Raw genomic sequence first — 12,741 nt, forward strand, 5'->3', positions numbered from 1 at the left:
AGAGAAGTTCCTTTAGCATTTGTTGTTAACCTGGTTTGGTGGTGCTGAACTCTCTCAGCTTTTGCTTGTCTGTAAAGGTTTTAATTTCTCCATCGAATCTGAATGAGATCCTTGCTGGGTAGAGTAATCTTGGTTGCAGGTTTTTCTCCTTCATCACTTTAAATATGTCCCGCCTCTCCCTTCTGGCTTGCAGAGTTTCTGCTGAAAGATCAGCTGTTAACCATTTCAGGGATTCCCTTGTGTGTTATTTTTTGTTTTTCCCTTGCTGCTTTTAATATGTTTTTTTTTTTTGTATTTAATTTTTGATAGTTTGATTAATATGTGTCTTGTCATATTTCTCCTTGGATTTATCCTGTATGGGACTCTCTGTGCTTCCAGGAGTTGATTAACTATTTTCTTTCCCATATTAGGGAAGTTTTCAACTATAATCTCTTCAAATATTTTCTCAGTCCCTTTCTTTTTCTCTTCTTCTTCTGGAACCCCTATAATTCAAATGTTGGTGTGTTTAATGTTGTCCCAGAGTTCTCTGAGACTGTCTTCAGTTCTTTTCATTCTTTTTTCTTTATTCTGCTCTGCAGTAGTTATTTCCATTATTTTATCTTCCAGGTCACTTATCTGTTCTTCTGCCTCAGTTATTCTGCTAGTGATCCCATCTAGAGTATTTTTCGTTTCATTTATTGTGTTGTTCATCATTGTTTGTTTCATCTTTAGTTCTTCTAGGTCCTTGTTAAATGTTTCTTGCATTTTGTCTATTCTATTTCCAGGATTTTGGATCATCTTTACTATCATTATTCTAAATTCTTTTTCAGGTAGACTGCCTATATCCTCTTGAATTGTTAGGTCTGGTGGGTTTTTATCTTCCTCCTTCACCTGCTGTGTGTTTTTCTGTCTTCTCATTTTGCTTATCTTACTGTGTTTGGGGTCTCCTTTTTGCAGGCTGCAGGTTCGTAGTTCCCGCTGTTCTTGGTCTCTGTCCCCAGTGGCTAAGGTTGGTTCAATGGGTTGTGTAGACTTCCTGGTGGAGGGGGCTAGTGCCTGTGTTCTGGTGGGTGAGGCTGGATCTTGTCTTTCTGGTGGGCAGGTCCATGTCTGGTGGTGTATTTTGGGGTGTCTGTGGACTTATTATGATTTTAGGCAGCCTCTCTGCTAATTGGTGGGGTTGTGTTCCTGTCTTGCTAGTTGTTTGGCATAGGGTGTCCAGCAGTGTATCTTGCTGGTTGTTGAGTGAATCTGGGTGCTGGTGTTGAGATGGAGATCTCTGGGAGATTTTCGCCATTTGATATTATGTGGAGCTGGGAGGTCTCTTGTGGACCAGTGTCCTGAAGATGGCTCTCCCACCTCAGAGGTACAGCACTGACTCCTGGCTGCAGCACCAAGAGCCTTTCATCCACACGGCTCAGAATAAAAGGGAGAAAAAGTAGAAAGAAAGAATTAGTAGATGTAGAAAGAAAGAAAGAAAGATAGAAGGAAAGATAGAAGGAAAGAAAGAAAAGAGGGAGGGAGGGGGAAAGAAGGAAGGAAGGAGGGAAGGAAGGAAAAAAGAAAGAAAGAAGATAAAGTAAAAAAAAAAGGTAAAATATAATAAAGTTATTAAAATAAAAAATAATTGTTAAGAAAAGAAAATTTAAAAAAAAAAATTGACGGATAGAACCCTCGGACAAATGGTGGAAGCAAAGCTATACAGACAAAATCTCACACAGTAGCATACACCTACACACTCACAAAAAGAGGAAAAGGGGAAAAAATCATAAATCTTGCTCTCAAAGTCCACCTCCTCAATTTGGGATGATTTGTTGTCTATTCAGTTATTCCACAGATGCAGGGTACCTCAAGTTGATTGTGGAGCTTTAATCCGCTGCTTCTGAGGCTGCTGGGAGAGATTTCCCTTTCTCTTCTTTGGTCTCACAGCTTCCAGGGCCTCAGCTTTGGATTTGGCCCCGCCTCTGTGTGTAGGTCGCCGGAGGGCGTCTGTTCTTCGCTCAGACAGGACGAGGTTAAAGGAGCAGCTGCTTCGGGGGCTCTGGCTCACTCAGGCCGGGGGGGGGGGGGGAGGGGAGGGAGGGGCATGGAGTGTGGGGCGGGCCTGCGGCGGCAGAGGCCGGCATGACGTTGTACCAGCCTGAGGCGCGCTGTGCGTTCTCCTGGGGAAGTTGTCCCTGGATCTCGGGACCCTGGCAGTGGCGGGATGCACAGGCTCCCCGGGAGGGGAGGTGTGGATAGTGACCTGTGCTCGCACACAGGCTTCTTGGTGGCGGCAGTAGCAGCCTTAGCGTCTCATGCCCGTCTCTGGGGTCCGCGCTTTTGGCCGCGGCTCGCGCCCGTCTCTGGAGCTTCTTTAAGCAGGGCTCTTAATCCCCTCTCCTCGTGCACCAGGAAACAAAGAGGGAAGAAAAAGTCTCTTGCCTCTTCTGCAGCTCCAGACGTTTTCCCGGACTCCCTCCCGGCTAGCCGCAGTGCACTAACCCCCTGCAGGCTGTGTTCACGCCGCCAACCCCAGTCGTCTCCCTGGGTTCCGACCTCCGAAGCCTGAGCCTCAGCTCCCAGCCCCGCCCGCCCTGGCGGGTGAGCAGAGAAGCCTCTCGGGCTGGTGAGTGCTGGTCGGCACCGATCCTCTGTGTGGGAATCTCCCCGCTTTGCCCTCCGCACCCCTGTTGCTGTGCTCTCCTCCGCGGCCCCGAAGCTTCCCCCTCTGCCACCCGCAGTCTCTGCCAGCGAAGGGCCCTCCTAGTGTGTGGAAACCTTTCCTCCTTCGCAGCTCCCTCCCACTGGTGCAGGTCCGTCCCTATCCTTTTGGCTGTGTTTATTCTTTTTTCTTTTGCCCTACCCAGGTACGTGGAGAGTTTCTTGCCTTTTGGGAGGTTTGAGGTTTTCTGCCAGCGTTCAGTAGGTTTTCTGTAGGAGTTGTTCCTCGTGTAGATGTATTTCCGGTGTATCTGTGGGGAGGAAGGTGATCTCCATGTCTTACTCTTCCGCCATCTTCCCCTCTTCTCTCTAATGCTTTCTTTTATCTGGCAAAGATAACCTAGTTTCCTGTCTTGCCTTGATTATCTCCACTCATAAAACTAAAACAGTGCTCTGTTCCAGTAACTGAATTGGCTTAAGTGGCTAATATTTTAGTTTTCTTATATTAAATTAATAAATTGTACTTAAATTACAGGCAATTTAAAATTATTTTTTGTAGTGAGGGGAATAAATATATTGAATTTTCATGGCATGATAAAAAGAATAATATGGGCACATAAATGGAATTAACTGTATCTGGTGTCAGTATTGATATTATTTATAAACTTGATTCCAATTATTTGTAAATAAAGACTGTATAACTGTTTGAAATTAAATTGAAGTATCTAATAGATTATAATAATTGTTTATGGTTTATAATGATTTTGTATAATGTGTATATATAGTTTTAGTGTTAAAGGGATTGTCACTTGGAATAAACAAGCATTGTTTTTTGTACCCAGGGTATTTTCAACATATTTGTTTATCTAATATATTATAACTGAAGACCTGCTTTTTATAGGACATTAACAAGTGCTGGTAAAGACCTGCATGATAATTTTCTGAAGGCTCTGGCAGTGAGAGAAGAAGACAATCGCAATGGAATAGTGAGCGTGAGTACATTTCATTCAAAGGCTAAAAATGTATACCTTAAAGGCACAGTTAGTATATAATATATAGTTAGTTAATAACATAACTTTTACTACTGTCTCTGAAAGGTAATTCATGAGGGATGTAATATAGCTCTTTATTATTTATATATTATAAGAATATAGGTAAAAAAAAAAATTATTCCAATTTACATCTGTAGAAGTAGCCAAATGGTGAAAAATATTAGTAGTATTCTGTGTATCTGTTGTGGGGAAAATGTCTGTATTTGGCAGACTGGTTGTCATCTCCAACTCTGTGCTACTCCTATGTTGAAACTTCATGGTTCTTTTCAACCCAAGCTCCTACTACACTTCTCCAAATCATGTCATCCACTCATCCCCAATGTTTTCCCCTACCTACCTGATTTGTGCTACCCCTATAGTCATCCTATCGTCCTATCTGAGGAGGTGTGATAGAAACCACATAATGGAGAGATATGATTTTGAATCATACAAGGAGAGCATGCTCTTGCTTTATTAAAATATGTGCTAGATCAAATATTTAAAATTGCTAATATTATTTGGAATATTTGCTTTCATGCTTGCTAATATAATATTGGTGATAACAGTCTTCTTTAAGTCTCAAAATGTTCCAAGTTAAGGATAAAAATAGACAAATATTCATGCTGAAACTGTAATAGTGAATTACAGAAAAATAATCAGAAGTAGTACAATGAAAAATTTAGAGCAACAGAAAAATATGTTATAAGGATGTCTATTTTTACCAAAGTTTTCTCAATAAAAAAGTTGGCATTTTTCTCACTATCATGTCCCTTGAAAATTTCACATGCAGATAAAATCCTCAATGTTCTTCAGAAAGAAAAAGAAATCATGCCTTTGTTAGAGAATTGTATAGAATGATCCTGGACTTGAAAGCAGGGAAAGTTTCTTGGTGGAAGTGGGCTGAGTGAGGTTGGAAATATGGGTGGGGACTAGACTAGTCAGTCACAACAGAAAAGTTTGGAATTTATCTGATCATTAATAGAAGGAGAAGATAGAAAGGTAGGAAGAAAGGCAGAAAAATGTGGTGACATAGGAATCCATGGTAAGGACTTTCAAGAAGGAACAAACGATCATCAGTGATCAAGCAGGATAAGAACTGAAAAAGGATCTGTTGTATTTGGGAACATGCACATTTGAAAGAAAAAAAATTGACAAGAACAAATTTCATTCATAGGAAGGATAGAAATAAGGTTTCTTAGGGTTGAAAAAAAAATGGCCCATGGTTAAACAGTAGCATCAACAAACACAAACAGCTTTAGAGACGCTAGGCCCATGTTTTTTTTACTGCAGTGGTATACTTCCTCTCAAAAATGTCTTTTTAACCTTTCTATCCTATTGGTATTTCCTTTAAAAATGAATTATGGCATCATCCACTCATTTACCCAGATGAGATGTCAGTTATAATAAACTTTCTTTTTTTTAAGTCTTTATTGAATTTGTTACAATATTGCTTCTGTTTTTTATGTTTTGGTTTTTTGGCCATGAGGCATGTGGGATCTAGCTCCCTGACTAGGGATGGAACCTGCACCCCCTCCATTGGAGGTGAAGTCTTAACCACTGGCCTGCCGGGGAAGTCCCATAATAAACTCTTTATTCTCTTTCACCCATGTTGAATGAGCCACTAAGTTCTTCTAAATGTGTCAAATCGCTTCACTTTTCACCATCTCAAATACCATTTATCTAGATTCAAACACCCATCATATCTTAAATATATTACTGTAACAGCCTCCTAAATGATACACCTGTGTATTTTCTTGGCCAACTCCCATCCATTTTCCAATCACTCAATATATATTTCTTGTGTACCTGCTCAAGCCTGGAACTGTTTTAGTCGCTGGGACACTGGGGCACTGCTGAATCTATGACCTTAAACTGTTTATATTTTAGAGAGGGAGATAAAAAATTAGTAAACAAAATAAAAATGGAACAATTAATTTCAGCTCTGGATAGGTGCTATGAAGAACATAGAACATAGAATATGGAATATAGAGAGATTGAATAGACAATGGTTGGTTGCTTTATCTACTGTATACAGGAAAAATTACTTTAAAGAGGTGACATCTGTTGAGACTTGAATGAAATGAGGAAGATAGCCATGGAATTTGAAGGGTGAGATACCCCAAAGAGATAAATATTTGAGAGGGAGAAATATCCCAAGAAGAAGGAACATGTATTAAAATCTCCTGCGATAACAGCAATCATGGCATATTCAAGAGATGGTAAGAAGACCAGAATGGCTGGAAGGCAGCTATTGAAGGGAATTAGAAAATCAGATGAGATCAGAGAAGAGGTCAGCAGCCAGATAATGTAGGTTTTAAGGAATTTTGATTTTATCTTTTTTTAATTTTTATATTTATTCTTTTATTATTGTGATAGAAAGTTGATGGACAGATGATCTTTAGCAGAGAAGTGACCCGATCTGGTTTACACTTTAGAAAGATTGATCTCATTGTTGCTGTGTGGGGTAGAAGAATGTGGTAAAGAAATGTAGAGCCAGAAGCAAGGAGATAAGTTAGGGAGCTCTTGTAATCAACCAGCAAGAGATGAAACTCTCAAGGCATCATGGTTGTAGTTGAGATGGAGGGAAGTTACTGAATTGTGTCTATGTTTTGGAGGCAAAGCAGACAGGACTCACTGATGGATTGGATGTGGAATATTAAAAAGAGGAAATTAGGATGACTTCTAGGTTTTTAGTTTGAACAGGTGGGGATGATGGTGGCACTTACTGTGACAGGGAAACTTATTTCAGGAATCAATAATGAAATAGCTCTGTTTGGGCTATATTAATTTTGTGATGCCTATTAGATATCCAAGTGGAGAAGTTGATTGGTTACTTACATATATTGGTTTGGAACTTGGGAGAAGTTTTGGCTAGGATATAAATCTGAAAGCTATCAACATCTAAATGGTATGTAAAGTCATGGGTTTGCAAAAGTTTACCAGGCAGAGAGTGTGGGTAGAAAGAGTGAGGTTCTATGACAGATTTTTAGGACACTGCAACATTTAGAGGTCTGAAATGTATGAAAGAACTAGCTAAGTAACAGGTAGGAGAAAAATCAGGTGAGAGCCATGATATAGACATGGGAAAAGAAAAAAATTTCAAAGGCAGGAATGCTCACCATGTCAAATGCTGCTGAGAGGTTAAATAAGATGATCTGTTAGTTTCTCATGGCTGCCATAACAAGTTATCACAAACTGAGTGGCTTGAAACAACAGAAATTAGTTCTCTCACAGTTCTTCTGGAGGCCAGAAATCTGAAGTCAAGGTGTCAGCAGAACCGTTCTGAAGCATCTAGGGGAGACTCTATTCCATGCCTTTCCCTTAGCTTCTGGTGTGTCTGAGAGTCATTGGTGTTCTTTGGTTTGTAGAGACATCACTCTAACCTCTGCCTGCATCATCACATGGCATTCTCCTTATGTATCTGTATCTCTGTCTTCTTTTCTTATAAAGGCACCAGTCATTGCATTAGCACCCCCTCCCCTGGTTGAATACAACTTAATATTAATTCCGTTATACCTACAAAGAGCCTATTTCCAAATAAGGTTATTTTCACAGGTACCAAGTGTTAAGATCTCAACATATCTTTTGGAGCGGGGGGCAGGGACATACAAATGATGAAAAGTTTGCTATTGTTTTTGGCTAAGTAAGTATCATTGAGTATGTTGATGAGGGCTGCTTCAGTGGAGGGCTGTGGTTAAATGTCTCATTGAAGTATGTATAGAAAAGAAGAAAGTGTGTAAGTGAAGATAAGGAGGTCAACTGTTTTTGAGGATTTTTGCAGTGAAGTCTAACATAGATCTTGAATGACAGCTGGTACAGGGCTGGGGGTCTAGAAAGTTTGTTTTAAGATGGATAATATTAACCAAGTTTATGTTAACGGGAATGACCCAGTAGAGAGAGGGATATTGATGGCACAGTGAACAAAGGGGATCTTTGCTGGGATTCAGAGCACCAGGAAAGGGTTTGTCTTTGAGAGGGGCAGAAGCCACTAGCAGGAGGGAAGAAAGAGTATATAGGCACATCTGCCAAATAGGTTGATGGATTTAGATATGGGAAGATGAGATAGCTCTGCTGTGAGTTTATCTATTTTTTTTTCTACATTGCTGCTCCAAATGACCTTTAATTACATCGTTATGGTTTTTTTCCCCTTAGAAAATATCATAAATTTAACTTTTTTTTAAGTCATTTAATGTTGGGTAGATTGTCATTGATTTGGAAACAAGCATCTTTTTTAGATTTATAGCTTGCTTGCTGACTTTGAAAATAACATATGGTCATTTATTTGGGCCTTTGAATTTGTGATACTATTATAATCAGCAGACTACATATCATTGTATCAAGGGTGGCATTTAAGGCTTAATTTTGTATGTCCTAGTCTTGTCTTAATGAAGACTCCAAATAGTTTTAGAGCAAACACTTTACAACAGAATACAATATATTTTAGAAAGATCTAATTATTAGGATCATGGGCTTACTTTAAAATCCATTTACTAACTGGATATGCTTTTTTAAAAGTAGTCCTATAAAATATACAATATTCATGAGATTTGAATCTATATTAATTTACTGTCAGCAGAAATTACATGTGAATTTTATGAGGTCTGAACTCTCTGAGGGAAATGACTATTTCCTGAGCATTGAGATTTCTCTACATAATGTGTAGGGTCAAAATAAATGGAGAACTTCAACCCAGAGGCACATTTGCTACTCTTTTTGTTTCATCTTATTGAAGGTACATACGAGAAAAAATTATGTTAGAGTTTTAGAACTGACGTAGTTGACTTGACCTGCATGGCCTAATAAGGTTTGAAGGCTAATTTCATAGCAATTTTCCTAGGTAATTTTCTTTAAATGTAGCTAGGAAGTTAGAAGAAGATTAGATTTACTTTCCCACACTCATAACTTTTTATTTTATTTTTAAGTTTGGTGATCCTAGGTTTCAAATGCTATTTAGTGTAATTGGATCTTGTTCTGAGTGTCCTCTTTCTCCCTCTGGTCAACTAATTGCAAATGTGATTTATTAGTTTTCTCCACTTAGGCTTTGAATTTACTCTGCTATAGAGCCTGGAGCTTAGGAAAACATCACTCCTTTCTGCCCCCTCATCTCCAGGGGCCTCCACCCTAATATTTTCAATGTGCAAGTTATAGGATTATTTGCTTATTATATACATTTATACCATTCCCACAAAGCTGCTGCTTGGGTGTGTAGTCTTGGGCTATGCCCTGGGAGAGAATAGGGTTTTATGAAAATTAGAAATTTATATAGCTGCTATTTAAAGAATAAAAATTCTTGCAAATGTACTTCCTTTAAAGCTTTCAGTGGCTCAGTGGGTCAGATGTTCTAGATATAGATATTGTTTAGATAAGTCCGTTTTTAAGAAGCTTGTAGTAAGCCAGAGGTAACTCAGTTTAATTCAAGAATTAGTATTATTTCATGATTGCCTCTGAATTTTGTATATAATATATACAAAATAATGTGTATGTATAATATATGAATATGTATATATACACATATATACACACATATACAAGCACTATATATAAGCATATATATATATGTATGTATAAGCACACATTTCTTTTTTTACATCTTTTCCAAAATACTCTGTTTTAAATTACTATGATGCTCCATGCATTTTGTTTAGACAAAACATTGAGCCTTATGTGTAATTCATGTACAAAAATGTTTGAAAGGATTAATTGTGTAGTACTTCAAATGACAGCTACAATAAGTATTTTTTCCTAGTAATATAACTATTTAATTTTATTTTAAATGTGAGCTATTCATATAAGAAAACATTTCTACCTCATGACTCATGTATTTCAGATTTAAAACTTTTTAAAAGACTAAAATGACTAACCATTTTCTTCTCATTGGTAAGCAGATTTATTGTTTCCTGGGAAAGTGTAGTTTTCTTATTGCTCATGCTATGAAGTGTTTAACACTGCCACCACAATGACCCATTTATTAAGTGTATGTTTATAACAAGTGCTTGGGAAGGCACGTTAAACAAGCCTGGTTCTAGATATCCAGAAACTCAGATCAGAGGCAAATCATAGTGATGCTAGTGGACATTAAAAAATTCACAGAGAACTGAACACATTGTGTGAACATATGAGATAGTGCAAAATGCATTTTCTCAGAAAAATCAGTGGAAATGTTAAATAATTAAATATTTAAATAAGAGTGGGATTAAAGGGAAATTTTTTTTTACAATTTCCAGAAATGTCTTAATAGAAATGGTTGAATTACAGAGGATGCTTGAATGAAGATGTTACATCCTGAGGGCATTTCATGTTCATGATAGAGACTAAGGAAAATATTTGAGGTCAAGATGTGTTGATTGTATAAAGAAAAGACTAGATAGACAACAGAGTGAAGAGGTAAAATGAGTTCTTCTGAGACAGTAGTATCCAATTTCTTTCTAAACTGCTCTGAGTTTTTTATATAGTTGATTAATCTTTTTTTCTCTCCTATCTTGGTGTCTGTGACATGATTATCTTATAGTTTTCCAATTTTCTTCTGATTTTGATCTCAGTCTCTTTCTTGGGCTGACGACCATATACCTCCATTTGACCTGCATCTCTTCCACTATACACATTTTCCCTTGGTGAATCACCCAGACCCATGAACTCACTAACTGTATGCTTCTTGCTACAGAGGCTTAGCTCTTTGTTGTCCATCTATTTATTAATTTATTCACTTATTTAGTAAATGGTGATAACTGGTTCTGTACAAGGCATTATATGAGCTTCTGGGGATACAGTGGATGGCAAGTGCCTTACAGAGCTTAGAGTTGCTTGGAAAAGAAAGTGTATGATCAAGTAAACATACAGATAAAGGAAAATTGCAACTGTGATAAGTGCTATGAATGCAAAACACAAAAAGATCTGATTGCATTTAAGTAGGTTGAGAGATGATATGGTCAGAGTTTTAGACAAAAAAGATCAGTGTGCTATCAATATAGAGAATAATTTATAGAAAGCATAAAGCAGATGCTTTATCTTTTGCAATGCAATAAATGCATTGCAAGATCTGATAAGAGAAGATGAGATGGTAGCCTGGACCAGGAAGATGATAGGGAAGATAAAGAAGATTTGAGAGTTATTTAGAAGGTAAAGTGGGTAGGAATTGGTGACAGTTAGGATATGGCTAAGGAGGGAGCTGAGGCAAAGGGAGTGGCCATGGATAATTGGCCTTCACAGCTGGATAGTAGGTGCTGCTACTCTTTGAGACATGGGGCAGTGAAAGATGGGGAATGGGGTACAGAGATCATGGGTCTGATTTTGGACATACTGAGTTTGAGTTGTCTTTGACGAAAGAAGTTGTTGAGATGTTAAGTAGAGAGCTGGAGAAGAAGATCTAAACTCTATTCCAATGTTTATCTCCACATTGCTATACCTCAGATACTTACATTTAATCTATAGCTAAATCAAATTTCTGTTCCTCTTCTATTCCTCAGTTATCACACCCAGTTGGTGACCAAACCTGGTCAACTCTACCTTGTAAATATGTCTCAAATAAATGTGGGAGATGTGGCAAGAAAGCCAAAGTGGTGGGTGACAGCCAGCTCGGAGGGCTCTGTTGTGCTGTGCTCAGTAGCGTGGGTAATGCCCTGAAGATGATGGCTGTCCATGAAAGAATTTAGACAAATGGTCCATGTGATCCAATGTGTATTTTAAGAGTACATCGGGGACAGGATGTAAGGAAAAGCACGTGTCTGTAGAGATAGGAGATGAGATATGAGACAGGGAGATCAACTGAGAGGCCACTGTAACATTTCAGATAGATAATAAAAGGCTGGGATAGAGAAATGACAGAATGAGTGGTGGGAAAGGATGGATTTGTGTAATTCAGGAGATAACTTTGTTTTTTTGATAAGGAAATTGTGAGAGGAAGTTTTGAATACTGTTTATGCATTTCTGTTTGGGGGATTCAATGGAGCATATAAACAGCTGATGATAATTTTATTTATGGGAAGAGAAGTGTGATCCTGGCTTTAGAGGATTTAGTGTAGTTCAGTGGCTAAGAGCATAGAACTTGCAGTAGACAGTAACTAGTCTAAAGTTCCAGATTTACTATTTACCCAGTATTACAAATTTCTAAAGGACTATGCTACTTTTCCCTAAACCACAATGTCCTGCTCTGTAATGTAGAGATTAAAAGGGTACCCTCATCTTAATAATGATTGAGTATTGAAAAGAAAATAAAGGTTAAACATTTGGCACACTGCATGATACATGACAAGTATTTAATAATGTGGACCAGTCCCTCCCATCAGGAAACTTGCTCAAGCCTCTTAGATAGCCTCATCCACCAGAGGGCAGACAGCAGAAGCAAGAAGAATTACAATCCTGCAGCCTGTGGAAAAAAAACCCACATTCACAGAAAGATAGACAAGATGAAAAGGCAGAAGGCTATGTCCCAGATAAAGGAACAAGATAAAACCCCAGAAAAACAACTAAATGAAGTGGAGATAGGCAACCTTCCAGAAAAAGAATTCAGAAAACTGATAGTGAAGATGATCCAGGACCTCAGAAAAAGAATGGAAGCAAAGATTGAAAAGATGCAAGAAATGTTTAACAAACACCTAGAAGAATTAAAGAACAAACAAACAGAGATGACAAAACAGTAACTGAAATGAAAACTACACTAGAAGGAATCAATAGCAGAACTGAGGCAGAAGAACGGTTAAGTGACCTGGAAGACAGAATGGTGGAATTCACGGCTGCAGAACACAATAAAGTAAAAAGAATGAAAAGAAATGAAGACAGCCTAAGAGACCTCTGGGACAACATTAAACACAACAACATTCACATTAAAGGAGTCCCAGAAGGAGAAGAGAGAGAGAAAGGACCCAAGAGAATATTTGAAGAGATTATAGTAGAAAATTTCCCTAACATGGGAAAGGAAATAGCTACCCAAGTCTAGGAAGGGCAGAGAGTTCCAGGCAGGGTAAACCAAGGAGAAACACACTGAGACACATAGTAATCAAATTGACAAAAATTAAAGACAAAGAAAAATTATTGAAAACAACAAGGGAAAGATGGCAAATAATATACAAGGGAATTCCCTTAAGGTTAACAG

At 38.2% G+C, this 12,741-nt stretch overlaps 1 protein-coding gene across 1 annotated transcript in view; it reads left to right on the forward strand.

Annotated features, from left to right (window-relative positions):
• CFAP299 (cilia and flagella associated protein 299) overlaps positions 1-12,741 on the forward strand; it is a 622,812-nt gene that overhangs the window by 239,268 nt on the left and 370,803 nt on the right. The window contains exon 3 of the mRNA XM_030877981.2: positions 3,524-3,614. Coding sequence (XP_030733841.1) covers positions 3,524-3,614 — 91 coding nt within the window. The remainder of the gene's footprint in view (positions 1-3,523; positions 3,615-12,741) is intronic.

The sequence above is a fragment of the Globicephala melas genome, chromosome 5, assembly GCF_963455315.2.
Source record: "Globicephala melas chromosome 5, mGloMel1.2, whole genome shotgun sequence".
Lineage (NCBI taxonomy): Eukaryota > Metazoa > Chordata > Mammalia > Artiodactyla > Delphinidae > Globicephala > Globicephala melas.